The sequence below is a fragment of the Hemibagrus wyckioides genome, linkage group LG16 (genome assembly GCF_019097595.1).
Source record: "Hemibagrus wyckioides isolate EC202008001 linkage group LG16, SWU_Hwy_1.0, whole genome shotgun sequence".
Lineage (NCBI taxonomy): Eukaryota > Metazoa > Chordata > Actinopteri > Siluriformes > Bagridae > Hemibagrus > Hemibagrus wyckioides.
The window spans coordinates 23,035,001-23,047,500 of record NC_080725.1 but is presented as its reverse complement, the minus strand read 5'-3'; the positions used below and the strand labels follow the sequence as shown (position 1 = coordinate 23,047,500).

The following is a 12,500-nucleotide window of genomic DNA, read 5'->3' as shown; positions in this document are numbered from 1 at the left end:
AGTTATTTCTTCAGCGACTGAGACACGCTGAATTCTGTGGCATCAGCAAGTAAGAAACCTGACCTGAAAGCATCACTAAAACAATACACTCGCTCCTTCAGCACTTGCTATAAATAAACAGGGAGCTCAAAGATAACAAATAAGTGACTCTATGACGCGGCTAATTACTCTCACGCTAATCCAAGTCTCGGGCATCAAACCACCATCAGTTCCTCAGTGACGTCACACTGAACTCAAAGCTTAACGGTGGCATTTTAAGTGTGTGTGTGTGTCTGTACACAGTATATAGATATGAATAAGATTTATGAACGTGTTGGTAAATGAGTGTGTGTATGTGTGTGTGTGTGTGTGTGTGTGAGAGAGAGAGAGAGAGAGAGAGAGAAAGTAAAACAGACGTCCTGGACTTTTCCAGCTGCATTAGCAAAAGTAAAGAAAGAAAACTAATAGTTTGTGTTGATTCTGCAGGAACTAATTGTAAAAAAGTGCCTGTGTGGCGGAGACAGAGTGTTAATTGGAATAAACTGCCTGTGTGTGTGTGTGCGCGCGTGCGTGTGTGTGTGTGTGTGTGTGTGTGCGCTGACACAGCGTACCATTACTGCCGCTCACTCTCCCGGGTTCTCTACAGAGGAAGAAAGTGTGCACTCCTGTCTTTTCTGAATCAATCGCTCCTCTGCAGCCTTCAGCACTTTTGTTTTGTTTATGAAGTGAAGCTTCACATTTGATTCACACTAAACGATTCTGAACAGATATGATTTGAATCTAAACAATCTATATGGGTTTTTTTCCCCCTCCTCATCAAGTGATTTATAAATCAAACATCTCAAGTCTTGTGCATTGTGTTGGTTTATTTTTGTGTTAATTGTTTAATTGTTTTTTCATCATTTGATTCATCATGAATCAAATTCGTGACGAATCAAATGATTCTTAATCGTAACGAAGGATCCTGAATGGTTCCAGATGTGAATCAGTGATCACTGAGCAGATTACAGCTGCTTATTCAGATCATCTGCACATCACAGCTGGAAGAATCCATCCATTTTATCATCTAAAATGACACACACACACACACACACACGTCCATACAAAGAGAAACTGACCTTGTGTCCAGCAGCCGTCACTATTTTGTGCGTGGAGAAAGGAAAGGCTTCGTTACTCAGATCCGCATCTATAACCTCCTGCAGCAGATCCCGACTACACACACACACACACACAGGAGCTGTTAATCCCGAACCCTGACTGGCATGATGAACACCTCTGTATGTAATTAGAAGCTATTAATAATTAGAAGTTGTATAATGAGAGGTTATTTGACCGACTGAATTTCACTTCCATCCCTCATTCTGTCCATTTTCTCTGTCCGTTATTTACTCTACCCGTTTCAGTCGACGGTGATTAACGAGGAGGAGGTTCTGAGTGAAATACTGAGAGGATTGATAAAGAAACTGAGACTCTAGAAACTTGGGTTACTAGAAAGCTCACGTGTGAGCAGAAGTCGATATACCCAGTGGTGGAGGCGTGGCCTCTGGGGTATTTATGAAAGGAGAGTGGTTTCTGAGGTACTGGTGAAGGAGGCATGGCCTCTGAGGAACTGATGAAGAAGGAGTGGCCTCTGAGGTACTGGTGGAGGAGGCATGGCAATGGGGTATTTATGAAAGGGGAGTGGTCTCTGAGGTACTGGTGGAGAAGGCATGGCACTGGGGTATTTATTAAAGGGAAGTGGTCTCTGAGGTACTGGTGGAGGAGCCGTGGCCTTTGAGGTACTGATGAAGAAGGAGTGGCCTCTGAGGTATTGGTGGAGAAGGCATGGCCTCGGAGGTATTTATGAAGGGGAAGTGGCCTCTGAGGTACTGGTGAAGGAGGTGTGGCCTCTGAGGTATTGATGAAGAGGGAATGGCCAGATCTACGTGTTGTATGAAATTAGCCGCTGTGTCTCTCCATCAGTGCTTCAGTTAGTGGAAGATCAGATAAAGTTCTTAATGAAATCACTCGATCACGGGCGAGTGTGAGACCGGAACAGACTGTGCGTGTGCTCATAAACACTTTATAAACACACGTCTGTTCTCACACGCTAATGTTTCACTACAGAAATGAGATCATGGTGTCTCACTAGCGGCTCACTTCATTATTAGCCATGAGAGGAAATTCCTCTGAGCTGAAGAGGAATTGCCTAAGAACAGAGACACTGGTGAAGACACTGACCAACACTGCTGACCGAAATACTCGCTCTCAGACATCACAGTGAGGGAAACCGTGTACATGCTAATTAATTCATTCATGAATTATTCATGAACTAAAGTATAATCACCAACAGAGAGGTGTGAGATGGTGTGTGTGTGGGTCACCTCTTGGGTCCCTGGATGCTGATCATGCCCATGTCCTCTGAGAGATCGGTCAGTGTGCAGTTAAAGCCACGATCCTGCAGAACGGTCAGGATGTGACTCCAGTTATGCTGCGCGACTCCGCCTCCAACAGCCAGGTAATACGCGTCATCTACACACACACACACTTATTCTTACACAAGATTACACCTTGAAGGAGAACATCTTTAGAAAAATGTCTGAATGCATTTCTGAAAAGAGGTTTTTTAATTAATATGCATGCACATGCTTATGAATATGCGCATACTAATGAGCCAACATGCATGCTTAATTGTTCTTCATTCTTGTGCACCTGCAGGACTTTTTTAAATCTTGTGTTAAAAATTTTTTCTGCTTACTTCAGTTGTGTGTGTGTGTGTGTGTGTGTGAGAGAGAGAGATCCCCCCCCCATACATACCATTAAATTCAGGAGACAGTGGGAGGTGGGTGGGGCCAGGTTCCAGACGACTGACAGTGAGATCCGCCTCTGTCCCGCCCTTCTTATTTAGCATGCAGGTGTACACAGTGGAGCCTAGAAAACACACACACACACACCTGTCTCAGTCACCAGAAGTTAATGTTATAAAACTAGAGCTTCACAGTTTAAGCCTTATTTTTTCAGCCACTTGATGGATGTTGATGAGGAACATCATGTTTTTGCAAATGTGAAATGAATAAGAAACAACTTTATCAACTGTGTACAAGCTTGATTGTCAGAGAGAGAGAAAGAGAGTCAGAGAGACAGAGAGAGAGAGAAAGAAAGAAAGAAAGAGAGAAAGAAAGAAAGAGAGAAAGAAAGAAAGAGAGAGAGAGAGAGAGAGAGAGAGAGAGAGAGAGAAAGAAAGAAAGAAAGAAAGAAAGAAAGAAAGAAAGAAAGAAAGAAAGAGAAATCTCACGACTGAGCCGACAGTTCTCTCTCAGTGTGTAAAATACAGCATGAGCTCGGCTAAGCTTCCTGTGTACTCATCCTCGGTCGGCGTGTATCTCTCGTACAGGCGGCATCCGCACCAGCATACTGTTTACTATAGTATCATGACTGTGTGTGTGTGTGTGTGTGTGTGTCTAACAGGCCCCTATGAAGAAAAGGAAGGCGGTATGAGGAAGAAGAAGGAGATGATTACGCTAGAAGTCAAAAAGGAAATCGTCGGGAAACACAAACACGGTGTACACGTGCAAGATTCTACAGCAAGTGTCCACCGACGATGAGCATCATTTGGAAGAAGAATCTGAATCACTGTTATTTGTTTCAGATCTTAGGGACAATAATTTGTACATAAAATATTATTAAAAATGATTTTATGTGGATATTTTGGGGTGTGTGGAACGGATCATCCCACATTATTTCCTAGGGGAAAAATTTGCTCTGCTATACGAGCTTATTGGATTCCCGGAACGAATTATGCTCGCAATCCAAGGTTCCACTGTATTCCCTATCTGATTATTATTTAATTTTTTTTCCTGAATATTTTAATTATATTAAAAACCTCTATGAAGAATGAACCCAATTAAAATGAAGAGGAAATCAGAAATAGTGTTTTCCAGCTTTCACCCAAATGGATTATGTCTGGATAGTGTGTGTGAGAGAGAGAGTGTGTGTGTGTGTGTGTGTGTGTGATGTGCTTCATCACCTGGCACTTTGTTGACATCAGCAGTGAACAGCCAATCAGCTGCTTTCTTGGCATCAGGGCCAGTGAGGTAAAACTTGCCGAAGTAGGACATGTTAAACACGGCTACAGCGTTTCTACAGGATAAACACTCATCTCTGATCTACACACACACACACACACACACACACACACGTTAGCATATATATTCTAATAGTTGCTACACCGTACACACACACACACACACACTTGCCGTGTCATGATGTGGAGGAAAGTCAAAGGTGTACTCTTTGCCCAGAAGCTCGTTGTATTTGTAATCTTTGTTGTACGGAATGTCATACGCACCGTAATAATCATAATCCAGAACCTACACACACACACACACACACACACACACAGTGCATAAATCATCAGCATCCATCAAGTGGCTAAAAAAAAGGGTTAAACTGAACTTCTGGTTTTATAACATTGTGCGTGTGTGTGTGTGTCTAACCGGTGCGGGTCCATCTTTACAGAACCAACCCGGTCTCTCCCAGCCGTGTCTCTCCTGGAACACACAGCCCTGCTCCAGCAGCACCTACAGAGAGAGAGAGAGATTTATTAGAAATGTGTTTATGATAATTGTTCACTCCACACACACTGAGCTGAGTTCTGGACTGTGATTGGTGGATCAGGTGTTGATTAATTCTCTCTAACAGCAGCTCTGACACTAGCACAGGTTTATATTAATGCACTCACTCTGATACCTTATCGTTTCCGTAGAAGCAGCTCAATCACCAGGACATGTACTGGACACACTCCACCATGTAGAATGTTCGTGACGGAGCTGCTGTTAGAGAATTAATTAACACCTGATGACCAGACAGACATGAAACTCTTTTTATCTCATTGACCACCTTTGCTTCTGTCTTATAATAATGTTTAACAGGTGAGATATACACACACACACACACACAATGTCTTAGCTGGTTGCTAAGCGACTTGCTCTCCATTAAGCTCTTATTACTTAAAATCTCACTCAGGCTGAAGGACGAACCTGAAGATGAAGAGTGTGTGTGTGTGTGTGTGTGTGTGTGTGGTCATGACTCACCACTTGTCTCCTTCCTGGTTGAAACCCTGGTATTTATTTCTTTTCATAATAATAATGTGGTGAATTGATGGAGGATAAAAATAATCGCAGTACTGCCATGTCGAAGAAAAAAACACGGCTAGAACATTTTCTAGCGTGTGTGTGTGTGTGTGTGTTGATCGTTACATCAATTAGCAGGAATCTAGTGGCAGTTGTACACCAGCTGGTTGTGTGTGTGTGGCACTGTGATGAGAAGGAAAAATATGTTCACATTGCAGTGCCCCCTATGGACCAAACTCTATAATTAACATGACCACGCCCACTAGACATTTGAGCTTTTTCAATGAAAGTGGGCGGAGCTTGAATAGTGCAAATGTCATGTTCTCAGTGATTATAGCCAAACAGGAGTTTATAACATTTTAACACAGGAGAAAGATTCTCTGATGTTACCGTAACACGCTCGCTAAAGTCAAGCCAAGACTTTTGACACTCTCTGACTTCAAAAAAACATTTCAGGTTTAAAATAAAATACAGCATTAAAATCAAAACCACACTGTATGCTCCCACAAGGGTTTACGCTTGAGATATCACTAAATTCACCTGTTTATAATCGTATCGTTTCCATATGTTTGAGTAGAGGGTGCCAATACTTTTGCACAGGAATACAGGTTAATGATGTGAGCTTCATCGTGTTTGTTACCGAGAGTCGCTTCTGTGCTGAAACACAACCGGCCAGCAGAATACGAGGTATTTTTGGAAACACTTAAGCGCTGTCGATTTCGCAGTAGCTTAGCAACAAGTCTTACACACACACACACACACACACACACACAGAAACACAGAACCCTGGAGAAAACTGAAAGCAGAAATAAAGAGTTGCTCTGGGATAAAAAGCTTTAATGAGGAAGATGATCTGAATAATAAGTGAATGATCTGATGAGTAATTAAACTACTAACTAGACTTCGTTACTGTGTTATTTAAGCCTCGTTTACGGGGTTTCTACCTCACAGCTTTGTGCATTTAAAGTCACTTCACTGTAATTATTAATTTCTGGATTCTGATTGGTCAGAAGCTGCTGAATAACATGAATGTGCACGTTATCGCTACGTAATACGTTATAGTTTCTATAGTGACCGCTCGTTCATGGGGACTCGTACTGCAGACGTTTTAGGATGACCCCTTCCTGTTCCAATATGACTGCACACCAGTGCACAAAGCAAGCTCCATAAACACATGGATGAGTGAGTTTGGTGTGGAGGAACTGACCTCAACCCCATAGAACACCTTTGGGATGAATTAGAGGAGACTGCGTGTCAGGCCAAAAGTTTTGGGATGTCTGACTTTACATGCACATGAATGTAATATGGAGTTGTCCCGCCCTCTGCAGCTATAACAGCTTCAACTCTTCTGGGAAGGCTTTCCACAAGGAAAAACTTTGTTGTTTGGGGAAAGTGGGTGGGTCTTAACCATGTTTATAACTGAGACTGTGTGTCTCATGAGGAGTTAGAAAGAAAGTGTGTGTTTGTGTGAATAGGACCTGATGAAACGGGTCCTTCCTCATGTTGCGGCTAGCCAGAGGCTCGTCATACGGAAACACCACAGAGTAGTTCTTAGCGTAGGACTCGTGACTGCGCTCCCGGATCCAGCGGTTGTTGTTGGTTAGGGAATGGTGGAACCTCCTAACACACACACACACACACACACGTTGCATAATGTATTTGTGAGCATGTAACAAACGCAACAGACCTCAGGATGTTTTCATACAAGTCAGTGCTAATGATGTCCCATACACTGCAGAGTGTGTGTGTGTGTGTGTGTGTGTGTGTGTGTGTGTGTGTGTGTGTGTGTGTATATCCCTCAGCAGCTTTGACTGGCTGTTAGAAAAACAGCTAAAAAACACAGACACACACAGACACACAGTGTATCTGTTTCTCTCATTGATTTACAATAATGCTTTTTTAAGCAGGGATTTATGTAGATTTAGAAAAACACACACACAAACTAACACACACTCTTACACACCTGATGTCGTAGCCGTACATGTCCTTCTCAGGCCTGCCGTGTATGATCCAGTGAGCCAGTTCCTTCCCACAGCCTCCTCCCAACATCATACCTGTCAATCAAATCCAACTAGCTGCTGATTAAACACCTCCCACAGGCAGGTACACAACTCTGACCACACATGCCAGGTCAAAGGTCACACTGAGGAACTGGATTCATCCCCAAGAGGAAGCTCTGTCTCATATCAGGTTTATTTAGTCATTAATGTTTGTTTGCTAAATAAATTGCCAGGTGTTGCTGATATTAGCTAGTGTTAGCATAGAGTTGTGTTTATGTTCAAATTTAGCGTGTGTGTGTGGGGGGGTAATAATCCAGCTCTTTGTCAGTTTTAATAAATAAATCATTAGTTTCTGTGGTCTGGAGAAGAGAAGATGATGATGAGATTTCTTTCACTCAGGAGGATGAAGGTGACGGTCGCCGTAGAAACCGCCTTCACACTGCTGAGTTCCAGTGAGGCTGCATCTCTAACAGCTTCATAGTTACTACATGTGTTCACTATAGAGTGTACAACACGGATACAGGAAAAACAGACAGAATAACAGGAAGTTAATAACAGGAAGTAAATGTAAGGACAGAAAATTGTGAAACGTGAAAGTACGTCACACGCAATTTGTAGGAATAAACTCCTCACTGTTTCACTGCCTCTCTATCTCACTGCCACTCTGTCTCACTCCCTCTTTGTCTCTCTGTCTGACTGTCTCAACACCTCTGTCTCACTACCTCTCTGTCTCACTGTCTGACTGTCTGATTGACGCACTCGGTCTTACTGAAACCTGGCTTAGAACAAATGAATACATTGGCCTAAATGAGTCTACTCCGTCAGGATATTCATATAAGCATGAGCCCCGTCAGACAGGTCGTGGAGGTGGTGTTGCAACCATCTATAATAATTCTCTTACCATTACTCAGAAAACAGGATCCAGGTTTAACTCATTTGAAGTGCTTGTCCTTAATGTTGCACTCTCAGACAGGCATAAAAAAATCCCTACTATCTCTTGCTCTGGCCACCGTGTACAGACCCCCGGGACCCTACGGTGATTTTCTTAATGAGTTTTCACATTTACTCTCAGATCTTTTGATCAGTTTTGACAAAGTGTTAATCATAGGAGACTTTAACATTCATGTAGATGATGCTAACGATGCGTTAGGACTCGCATTTATAGATTTACTAAATTCCTTTGGGGTTAAACAAAACATTAATAGACCAACCCATTGTTTTAATCATACACTAGACTTAGTTATATCACATGGGACTGATGTTACTAATATAACCGTTCTACCTCAAAGCGATGACATCACAGACCATCACCTCTTACTGTACGCTCTACCTGTAGAACATATTAGACACGTCTCTCCATGTTATAAACTTGGTAGAACTATAACTCCGACCACTAAAGACAGATTTACAAACAATCTGCCAGATCTGTCTCAACTTCTTACTAGACCCCGAAATGTAGATGCACTAGATGAAGTAACCAACAGCATAGGCACTATTTTCACCAGCACACTAGACACTGTTACCCCCATCCGACTAAAAAAGGTCAGAGATAAAACACCTGCACCACGGTACAATAGTCATACTCACGCCCTCAAGAGAGCAACCCGTGACCTCGAGTGAAAGTGGAGAAAAACCAAATTAGAAGTTTTTAGAATTGCGTATGAAGACAGTCTGTCCAACTATAGACTGGCTCTAAAAGCTGCTAAGGCTGAGCATCTGAGCAAACTGATAGAAATAAACCAGAACAATCCCAGATTCTTATTTAGTACAGTAGCTAAACTAACAAAGCATCAGATTTCTGGAGAGAGTATTCCATCACAGTTTAGTAGTGAGGACTTTATGAATTTCTTCACTAAAAAAATTGATAGTATCAGGAACAAAATATTGGATGTTCAACCACTGACAGCATCCGGTGATCCAGACCAGGCTAAAGCTCCACATTTAAAGCTACAATGCTTTACCAGCATAGGGCAGGAAGAGCTGTATAAACTTATCACCACGGCTAAACCAACAACGTGTTTGTTGGATCCAATTCCAACTAGATTGCTGAAAGAAGTGATACATGCAGCTGGAGAGCCTCTTCTTAATATTATTAACTCCTCGTTATTTCTAGGTCATGTCCCAAAATCTCTTAAGTTAGCAGTTATTAAGCCTCTTCTTAAGAAACCGAAACTGGACCCTGATGAAATATCAAATTACAGACCGATTTCAAACCTTCTGTTTATTTCTAAAATATTAGAAAAGGTGTCAGCTCAATTATGCTCCTTCCTACAGGAAAACAATATCCTTGAAGAATTTCAGTCAGGTTTCAGGCCCCATCATAGTACAGAAACTGCACTAGTTAAAATCACTAATGACTTGTTTTTAGCTTCGGACCAAAGGCTGCATCTCCATTTTAGTCCTGCTTGATCTTAGTGCTGCATTCGATACTATAGATCATAATATTCTCATAGATCACTTACAGAATCACACAGGTATGCAGGGACAGGCATTAAAATGGTTTAGATCCTACCTGTCTGATCCATACCACCTTGTAGATTTAAATGGAGAACTGTCCAGTGTAGTGCCAGTGAAATACGGGGTCCCACAAGGGTCAGTTTTAGGACCTCTGCTTTTCTCAGTATACATGCTTCCATTGGGTGACATCATTAGAAGGCATGGGATTAGTTTCCATTGTTATGCCGATGATACCCAGTTATATATCTCATCAAAACCAGATGAAATATCTAATTTGTCTAGATTAACTGAGTGTGTTAAAGGTATTAGAGATTGGATGACCGATAATTTCCTATTATTAAATTCTGATAAGACAGAGATATTACTTATTGGCCCAAAAACCAGTACACAGAAGCTCTCGCAATTCAGCTTGCATCTAGAAGGATGTACTGTTACCACTAGCTCAACAGTGAAAGACCTGGGTGTAATATTAGACAGCAACTTATCCTTTGAAAATCATATTTACAATATCACAAAAACAGCCTTCTTCCATCTTAGAAATATTGCCAAGCTTAGGAACATTTTATCTGTATCTGATGCAGAAAAACTAGTTCATGCATTCATGACCTCCAGACTGGACTATTGTAATGCATTACTAGGTGTTTGTCCTGCATCTTCAATAAACAAGCTACAGTTAGTCCAGAATGCAGCTGCCAGAGTTCTTACCAGGTCAAGAAAACATGATCATATAACCCCAATATTATCATCCCTGCACTGGCTACCTCTTAAGTTTAGAATTGACTATAAAACTAGCTCTACTTATGTACAAGGCTCTAAATGGTTTAGCTTCCACCTATCTCTCCAGTCTTCTAACAAGTTACAATCCACCACACTCTTTATGATCACAAAATTCCAGACTTCTAATAGTTCCCAGATTATCAAAGTCCACAAAAGAAGGTAGAGTGTTTTCGTATTTAGCTCCTAAACTTTGGAACAGTCTTCCTGACAGTGTTCGGGGCTCAGACACAGTCTCCCAGTTTAAAAGACTTATCTCTTCAGCCTGGCATACATTTAACACATCCCATAACCTTGTGCCCAAGTACATCTGATTAAATGCACATTCAGCTAGTACTGCTAATATTATGAACAGCAGCTACACTAATGCTGTTCCATTGTTTCCCTTCTTCTACCCATCCCGAGGCATACAGAGACTGTGCCGGCTCCAGTGGCATCCGGAGATGGACCAGCTCCATCCGGGTTCTGCTTGTGAGGATTGGGATATTGAAGCAGAGCCACAGACAACAACCTCCTTACTAACTTACATAACACTATACACATGCTGTATCTGCATCACACAACTGTCACCCAAATGAGGATGGGTTCCCTCTTGAGTCTGGTTCCTCTCAAGGTTTCTTCCTCATACCATCTAAGGGAGTTTTTCTTGCCACAGTCGCCTCAGTCACCTCAGGCTTGCTCACTTGGGATAACATCTAGGACTGTCTGTCTGTTTGTCTGTTCATATGTTTGTTGTTTTCTTATGTGGTTTCTCATGTAAAGCTGCTTTGACACAAAGCTCTTTGTTAAAAGCGCTATACAAATAAAATTGAATTGAATTGAATTGAATTGATGGTCTCACTGATTCCCAGAGAGTTATTTTGTTAAACCCAGTGATTTAAGTGGGTGGAGTCACTGAACAGATGGAATATTAGGGAACAAAAAGGAAACCAGGCAGAAAGGACAAAAGGTCTCTGTGACTGTGCATACTGATCCCCATCTCTCTCTCTCTCACACACACACACACACACACACACACACAGGTTCACCTTTGAGGATTCCCCTGTGTTACAGCACTGTGAGGACTAATTATAATCACCTCTACTGAATATAAAAATCAAATAAATTACACATGAAAGAAAAGAAAGAAATGAAACAGTGTGTGTGTGTAGACTGAGTGCGTGTGTGCATGTGTGTGTGTGTGCATGCAAGTGTAGAATGTTTGTACAGAGTGTGTGTGTGTGAATGTAAGTGTAGAATGTGTGTAGAGTGTGTGTGTGTGCATGAGTATAGAGTGTGTTTGTGTGTAGAGTGTGTGTGCGCGTGTACATGCGTAAAGAGTGTTTGTGCATGCGTGTGGAGTGTGTGTGTGCGCGTGCAGAGTGTGTATATAGTGTGTGTGTGCGCGTGCAGAGTGTGTATATAGTGTGTGTGTGTGTGTATATATATATATATATATATAGAGTGTTTGTGTGCGTGCACATGTGTGTGCGTGCATGTAGAGTGAGTAAGTGTGTGTGTGTGTGTGTGTGTGTGTGTGTGTGTGTGTTACCTGCACTGTTGAAGCCACATCCCAGGAAGAATCCTCTGACTTCAGGAGCTTCACCCATCAGTGGCTTGTGATCTGCAGTGAACGATTCTAAAGAACATAATACAGACATTTATAGTTTTCTTCATTTTTAAATAAACGTCCCATTAAAAAGTGACCTAACAGCCGGACACTGACTCCTCCCACTCATGGGAGATGACCAAGTCTCCACCTGATGCCATTTTTAGCACATACTGTAAGTGATTCAGATTGACTGACTCACTGAATCACTGACTCATTGATTCACTGAGTCATTTGACAAGCAGATGGAATGCCTTCATGTCAAAAGATTCATTTTGCTCTAAAGCAAAAACATCATTTATTGTGAGGAATAATAAATAAAGGAAAGTGCTATAGTCTGGTGTCCAGGCTTGTTTTCAATGTCCTATAGCCTGTTAAACGAGTGAAGCGTGTGTGTTCTGGTGTCGCTGACTCTTCACGCAGAACCCAAAGCCGTAGGTGTGTGTGGACGTGACCCAGAGCTCCAGCGCTGTGACAACATTTCACACCTGTCAGCTCCCATCACGGAGAGTCCCAGACGCAGGAGCTCCAGCCTCGGCCAATCAACACACACACAATAACGTGAGCCAATCAGCGAGGAGATACACACGT

The 12,500-nt window shown here is 42.1% G+C and overlaps 1 protein-coding gene across 2 annotated transcripts in view; it reads right to left on the bottom strand.

Annotated features, from left to right (window-relative positions):
• sardh (sarcosine dehydrogenase) overlaps positions 1-12,500 on the bottom strand; it is a 31,148-nt gene that overhangs the window by 6,691 nt on the left and 11,957 nt on the right. For both annotated transcript variants that reach the window (XM_058412609.1, XM_058412608.1), the window contains exons 9-17: positions 11,853-11,939; positions 7,054-7,144; positions 6,569-6,710; positions 4,455-4,538; positions 4,215-4,328; positions 3,986-4,124; positions 2,776-2,889; positions 2,343-2,490; positions 1,098-1,191 (exon numbers count right to left, since the gene is read on the bottom strand). In XM_058412609.1, the coding sequence (XP_058268592.1) occupies positions 1,098-1,191; positions 2,343-2,490; positions 2,776-2,889; positions 3,986-4,124; positions 4,215-4,328; positions 4,455-4,538; positions 6,569-6,710; positions 7,054-7,144; positions 11,853-11,939 (1,013 nt within the window). The remainder of the gene's footprint in view (positions 1-1,097; positions 1,192-2,342; positions 2,491-2,775; positions 2,890-3,985; positions 4,125-4,214; positions 4,329-4,454; positions 4,539-6,568; positions 6,711-7,053; positions 7,145-11,852; positions 11,940-12,500) is intronic.